General features: G+C 35.0%; 1 protein-coding gene across 1 annotated transcript in view; it reads right to left on the bottom strand.

Moving 5' to 3' along the window:
• BRAF (B-Raf proto-oncogene, serine/threonine kinase) overlaps positions 1-7,829 on the bottom strand; it is a 100,644-nt gene that overhangs the window by 37,521 nt on the left and 55,294 nt on the right. The window contains exons 11-15 of the mRNA XM_015572684.1: positions 6,410-6,445; positions 6,056-6,092; positions 4,531-4,650; positions 2,251-2,387; positions 796-913 (exon numbers count right to left, since the gene is read on the bottom strand). Coding sequence (XP_015428170.1) covers positions 796-913; positions 2,251-2,387; positions 4,531-4,650; positions 6,056-6,092; positions 6,410-6,445 — 448 coding nt within the window. The remainder of the gene's footprint in view (positions 1-795; positions 914-2,250; positions 2,388-4,530; positions 4,651-6,055; positions 6,093-6,409; positions 6,446-7,829) is intronic.

Raw genomic sequence — 7,829 nt, 5'->3', positions numbered from 1 at the left:
TCAGTAGGACATCCCCTGAGGGCTCCCGGGATGTGAGAGAGGGCAGGCCGGTCTGAAGGAACCCCCCCAGTGCACGATTTTTTGTGCACCGGGCCTCTAGTAAAAGTATAAGCAGAAAAATTATCAAAGGAAAAAACATCTTGGGGATTAGCTCCCCTGGAGAATCATCTTTTTTTTTTTTTTTTATTACATTTTTATTGATTTCATTGAGGAAGGGAGAGGGAGAGAAACATCAATGAGATTGAATCATGGATCGGCTGTCTCCTGCACACCCCACACTGGGGATCGAGCCCACAACCTGGGCATATGCCCAGACTGGGAATCAAGCCATGACCTCAACCACTGAGCCATGCCAGACAGGTGAGAATCATCATCTTAAAAAACTGTAACTAAGCCCAGCTGGTGTGGCTCAGGAGGTCATGATTCGATTCCTGGTCAGGGCACATGCCCAGGTTGTGGGCTCGATTCCTGGTGGGGGGCATGCAGGAGGCAGCTAATCCATGATTCTCTCTCATCATTGATGTTTCCCTCTCTTCCTCTTTCTTCCTTCTCTGAAATCAATAAAAATACATTTTTAAAACTGTAGCTAATATAATGATAGGAGACCTGATGGCTATGAATCTAGTTTTTATTTTCCATAATTTTTGTTAGAAATCTTTAATAACTCTTGGATATGATAAAAAAAAGTTTAATGATACAAAAAGTGAATACTCCCTTTGATTTTTAAAAAATAAAAGTTATTAGATATTTCCTATTATTATAACTTGTGACAAGGTCACCATACTATATACATACCATGCCACTTTCCCTTGTAGACTGTCCCAAATGACCCGGAACCAATTCTTTGTCCTACTGTGATCTGCCCATCAGGAATCTCCCAATCGTCACTTGAATCCCGTCTACCAAGTGTTTTCTTGATAAAAATAGTGCAAAAGTCAATCCAAAGCAAACAAAAAAAGGGAAAACCTTGTTTCACACTAAGTACATTCTCCCGTGTCTGAGTGTGAAAGGGACATTAAACACACACACACACACACACACACACACACACACACACACACACACTGGAAGAATAATAGAAGTATGATTCTTATAAGACAGAACTTAAATTGAAGAACTAAGTCAGTTCTTCAAGGTTACTGACAGGCAATATAAGTATCTGTGGCTAGTTTTGGCTCCAAAGGCCAAAATTTTAAGTTAACATACTATGATTACTGTTGATAATTTACCTCCTTACTTTCTTCTAGTCAGTGCTAAATTTCCTCAGATATCTTATCTGATCCAGTCTCTTAAAAAACTGCCAATATATACAATCACTTTGGTAGGGTAAAGAATCCACCTATCCAACATATACTATTACTACACTAATGTTAATATTAAATTGTTAGTTTTAAATATGTATTTATTGTGCAGCAGAAAGTTATTTTTTCAAATAGGAAAGAATATCATTTGGTAAATATTTGAATTTCAGATAAACCCTTTAACAGCAGTTGCCACTGGTGGTCCATGAGGCCCAAAAGGTTGGCGACGGCTGCTTTAGAATATATATGCCTAATAATGCTTCTTAAAATACTAGGCGTACCCATTTTTCCTTATTTTAAAAAGAGAACACTACAGTTGACCCTCAAATATGGGGAGCTTAAGTGTGCTGACTCCAAGAGCAGTGGAAAATTGGGGTATAGTGCTCTCTTTGGCAGCACATATACTAAAAAATTGGAACCACACAGAGAAGATTAGGATGCACAAGGACACGCAAATTCGTGAAGCGTTCCATATTAAAAAAAAAAAAAAGAAAATCGGTGTATAACTTTTGATTTCTCCCAAAACTTCACTATAATGGTCTCTTGGTATCTGTTGGGGATTGGTTCCAGGACCAATACTGCTTTCAATTCTTGGTCCAGTGAATCACAGATGCAAAACCTGGGAATATGGAGGGCCAACTGTCTATTTACTGAAAAAAACACACACCAGCATGTAAGTAGATCCATGCAATTCAAATTCTTGTTATTCAATGGTCAACTGTATTCTTACTCTTTTGAAACTACCTTTAACTTAATTGCATTAGAGTTGAGAGCATAAATCTGTGTTGTGCAAATATGCTTTAAGCAAACAATTATCAGCTCTTAACTTTATTTGATTCTGGGAATTCTGTGTCACATATGGATATATCATTATATCTAAAGGTGACGTTAGCTTTGGCTCTGACTTCTATGAAGAACACAGAAGAATGAAGATATCATATACTTTTACCATTCGATTCCTGTCTTCTGAGGATGAAGATGATTTTCTTTCCCGCTGAGGTCCTGGCGATTTCTGTAATGCTTTCACATTAGTGAGTGAGCCAGGTAATGAGGCAGGGGGGGTGGCAGATAAACCTGTAGTTGACCCTAAGTTAGTGAAAGGAAAAATGTATCCATTAAAAGAAGATCAAGTATGTTAATTTATTTATTGGGGGCAGAGGGTGTGGGGAGATTTAGACTTATTTAAAAAATATAGTGCATGTTCAAGTATAGAACGTTTAGAAAGGATAGGCCAAAAAGGGGCCTCATTTGGTAATTAGTACGATAATTTCTTTTAGTTTTCTGGCCAATTTAATGACCCTTGAAACATCTGATTACAGATATACACTTTGCTTATTGGTTCATTTTCTAAGAAGAATCTCTCTAAAATAAGAGATAAATACGAAACAATATTCCCAAGGTTCTTTGACTTAAAAAATCAAAAAAGCAAAATCAATTTAACAGCCTATATAAAAAACAACAACTTTATTTTGTAGCTTCAGCAAACAAATATAAATCAATATAAAAAATATAATATAAAAAAAGATGGAAATCCCCAAATGGAAAAATATTCTAATGGCAATGTTGAAAATATTTGGCTTCTTCATATTAGCCACTACATTGAAAAAAAAAAAAATCCTACACCACATACCAGACTACTTAAGAGTGAGAGGCACTGATCAGTTTCATCAGTTCCTAAAGGCTTAGTCTAGTAAACAAATATGATTTGTTGCCTGTATACAACAAAGCCAGCGGTTTCTCAAGCCTCTCTGAATAATCCCTGACTGCCTTTATAAGTGAGAGCAAAGTAAGTGATATGGCATCTCAGCCAAGTTACTACAAATGGAAATATTCTATCAGTCAACTGAGTCCACGGGGTGTATTCTTTGAAAGTGGACTCAGTTGGCAGGGTTGCATACTTTCTGATGGATACTTTTCCAAATGCTGGCTCAGTGGCAATAATTCTAAGTTCATGTACAGTACCTTGTTCAGAGTAGTTCAGGACAATGACTCCTAGTAGGGCCTGAGTACAGTTAAGCAGGACTAAGATATCAAAAAATATTTCACATACAGAACAAAAAGACTTCAAGAGAATTTTTAAAAAATATTACTATTCTTTGGAAAGAGGCAGTCACTATCTTTCAAAAAGGGATACCAATGGCAACATTTAAATCTGTGTAGAAATTTTATCATTATTACATCACAGGTTACCTACCATGTGAAATTTCCATAATCTCATCTGTAAATTTTTAAAAGAAAATGGAATGTCTATTAACTAGAGCACAATCCATTTTCTACCTTCTATTGATAATTTTCAATATCATAAAGCCTTAACTGTTTGGCCTCCCAGTTCTGATCTACTTAGTACTGTACTGATAATATTAAATTACACCACTTGGTCCTGTAAGACTTCCAGCCCACTCTATGGATTTTCTGAGAAACAGCTGGACTGAGAGCAAAAATCTGAAACACCACCACTATGTTCAGAATAACTGGCAGACACTAGCAAAAGCCAGTAAATTCTTTAAAACTATTTATAGCAAACTCCTGCCTCAATTTTGACTTTATTTTAAAAAATCAGTTTAACTACTTATTAAAGTTATGACAAAATGGGAGATTGAAATTATACTGCTTTTTTTCTCAGATTAAGGCATAACTGAAAGGATCAATCCTCAAATTTCCTGAAGTATGCCAAAATATCTCAAATACATTAAAAATATTTTCAAAGCTCCCTACCTCTGATATAATATAAAATATACATGTCCTACATTTAAAAAAGGACACTGCTGATAATACAGAAAAAATAAAGGCAAAAGTTTAGTAAAATCTCATAATAGGGATTTCCATTTTTACTTTTTAGAAACCAAAAAAATTGATAACAAGTATTAACAGTCATCAAGGTGACCACGTAAATAGATTACAATAAAAGGAATTCAAGTAGGATAACCCCTCCCACGTTATTTATTGCCACCCACTGAGTTTAAGAAGTTACCAAGACCAAAAAGTAATGCAACAAAAAACATGATGGAAATCTAAGACTTTTCTTGCTTTTAAAATTTATGACAGAAAGCTTGTGGTAGTGAGTATGTGTGACAAGCACATTCAGAGCATTCCAGCCAGGCCAAGCAGAAATTTAGTACTGAAAACTCTCACACTTACAAACACACGCTGTGAAGGTGAGGCACAAACAGTAGCTGTAGTTTATATTTAGTTTGCTTTGGGTGAAAACAAGAAAGAAGAGCCCAACTACCTCTGAACACTGGGCCAGGCTCAAAATCAAACACTATTTCACTGGGGACAGAATGTAGGAGGGGACTGGGAGTCCGGGATTGGTATTTCCGAAGACAGCGCATCAGCTGGTTCAAAGGGGCTGTTAGAAGAGAAAGAGAGGGGCAGGCAAACACAGGAAGACAGACACACAGAAGAAATGAAAGAAGTCATGGGGAATAAATAAGATGAGTCGCAGCCTGCTTCACAAAATAATTCTGGATGTTTAAAACACTGTTTTCAAAATCCCAATGATTTTTTAAAAAATGACTCATAAGAAAGGACAAGAGATGCCACTTCATTTTAGATACTAAGCAGGCAGTTTTTAAGACTAAGTTAACTTTGTGATGCTAAAATGATGGCAACATTTAAATGCTGGATGTATTGGGCAAAATTTTCAAAAGCCACAGCTACTAAGACATATGAAAGTCAAACTGGCAGCAACATTAATTGGAGGGTTCATGGAATAACAAACAGAAAAAACACTTTTATAACTATATACTATAGTAAATATGAAGTGTAGAGTATTTAATGCAGGGTTATTACTTTGGTAGCTTCACAGGTACACAGAAACACAACAAAAGATGGTTTATACAATGTTCAATATAAAATATCTTTGAGACTGGGCTTAGACATTTTGAAGACAAAGCAGGTCACAGTGAAGAGACCAACTCTAACCAAGGTAAGTAGTATTGCAGGCCTTCCTTATTAGATAGAAGACAGCTGAAAAAGTAAATATGGAGAATCATCTAGAAGAAAACTTTAAGACAGTTTCAAATACCATCTCTTGGAAAAACATTATGTGGGGGTAAATTCTTATTTAAATTATGCAATTTTTAAGAATTTTTTTATGCAATGTTTTCTTATGCCCCCTATTTTTACTGGGTGCTAGAGTGAAAAGTCAGATAAAAATTCTATAAGAAATCTCAATTTAATTTCTCATTTGCTTATTTTATTTACCAGACAAAAAAGGGCAACTGGGCTTCTTTATTAGGGATCCATTCATTATGTAAGATGTACATTTCAAACCCTTTTAGAAGACTGAGGGAAATAGTTGACAATATCTATCAAATTGAGAAGTTGTAACAGGCAATCCAAGGGATTCTCCAAGAATGATTTTAAAAAATCAAGTTTTAATTGATTCTAAGCTTAATATTTAAATATTGGTGGAGATTTCCAAGAGAAATTTTGCATCTCCAGCTTTGGAGAGGGTTTGGAATCAATAAAGTGGGTAAAATAACTAAGAATCTCTCCTTGACAACCTTTTAAATCATAGGTAGTATATTTAAGAACCCTTTTAATGTCTTCTTTTTCTCTACTCATGTTATAAATTAGTTAAAATTTTAAGAGATAAATGATAAATACTAAAAGAAACAAAAAAAATTTGGGTTTTCTCTACACATTTTTCTCTGTGTCTGTGTTTCATGAAAGAAGCAAATATAAAGGAGACAAGCAGCAAAGCAGTTGCATTTTTCCTTGAGTTTTTAAAAACTGAAATCACCACTTACCTCCATCACTACGAAACCCTTGGTCTCTAATCAAGTCCTACAAATAAATAGTAATGTGTATTTTATTCAAAGCATGTGGTAAGAAAGTAACAACAACACTGAATTTTCCACTAAGCATAAACAGAAAGGTTAATTTAAAATAACTCTTATAATTACTTCACAAAACAGAAAAAATATGAAATTAGCTAGTGAAAATGATAAAATCAAAATCTGAAGCAACCTAATCCTATACTGAAGGGATTATTAGTCCTGATTAAATGTTGAAATCCATTTCAGGCCATTCAAAACCAATGGCTGCATCAATTCTTATAAAAATTCTACTGGCACATATTAAGAGCCATAAAATGTTCATACCCTTTGATCCTGTAATTCCACTTCTGGGAATTTTTCCTAAGGAAATAATTCAGAAGAAAAAAATGATATGCACAAAGATGTTTAGTGCAGCATTATTCACCATACTAAAAAATCAGAAATAATTATTTCCCTCCTCTAGGCTTATTGGCATATTGGCTAAGTAAATTATGGTGTATACATTTAATGAGTATTATGCAGCTACTAAAATAATTATAAAGACTGAATCATGAAATGTTTACAACATAATAAAAAACAAAAAATGTACCCTGATTACAGTAATAAAAATATGATGTGTAAAGACACACTAGAGTGACTAGACGGACAAAAACAAAAATGACTCAAACAACTGCAAACAAGGTGCCAGGTGTTGTGTAACTACCAATAAATATAAAATCCTGGGGGGGGGGGTCTCATTAACTTTCTATGTAAAGGTACTTTGATACTTTTGCATATACTATTTCCTTAACAAATGCCCTTTCTTCCTAAAACCCCAACTAGTATATTTCATGAACTCCTACCCTTTCATCTTTTACAACCTGGCTTAAATGTTGTTCATATCTGCCATATATTCCTAGATCCAACCAGGTAGAGTTTATTACCCTCTTCAATAAACTATCCTTATATATTTTTTTGTGATTATTTCTACATGATTCATACATTAGATTATGACTTTGTTGAGGGCAAAGATTGTGTGCTAATTCATCCTTAATTCCGAATTCTGACACAGTGTCTATCCCAGAGTCAATATTAAGTCTTGTTTACTGGAAAAATAAATGGTAAATAACAACTGAAACTGAGTGAAATGATTGACACTGAACGAAAATGCTAAAGGGTTTACATTTCATCTTGCAATCAATGGGAAGTCAATGACAGTTTTGGAACAAGGGAAGAGATAATGATAAAGGTGTAAAAAATTAATATGGTGGTAGCATAAAGAATGGAATGGAGAGAGAGAAATCAATGGCAGGAAATCCATTTAGGGGAGTAATGTAAAGTAAGCGGTTCAAATGAAATATAAGTATGGGTCCAAATGGTGGTGGCAATAAGAACAAATCTTGGATGCATATCAAAAGGAAAAGGTGATAGATTATGACTATTTAATTATAGGGGAGGATGAAAATGCAAGATATAAGGATGACACTCCAAATGCTCAAGCCTAAGAGAACAGAATAGTGGTGTCAATAAGAGATAAAACAAAATAGCCTAAACCAGCGACTTTCAACCAGTGTGTCACAAGAATTTTTAAAATATGCTATTCCTGCCCTAGCTCTTTTTGGTTCAGTGAATAGAGCGTCAGCCTGCGCACTGAAGGGTCTCGTGTTCGATACTCATCAAGGGCACATGCCTGGGTTGTGCGTTCAATCCCCAGTAGGGGGCATGCAGGAGGCAGCCAATTAATGATTCTCTCTCATCATTGATG

This window comes from Myotis davidii, unplaced genomic scaffold (genome assembly GCF_000327345.1).
Source record: "Myotis davidii unplaced genomic scaffold, ASM32734v1 scaffold329, whole genome shotgun sequence".
NCBI classification, from domain to species: Eukaryota; Metazoa; Chordata; class Mammalia; order Chiroptera; family Vespertilionidae; genus Myotis; species Myotis davidii.
Note: the sequence above shows the minus strand (reverse complement) of the source record. Positions and strands in the feature narration are given on the sequence as shown.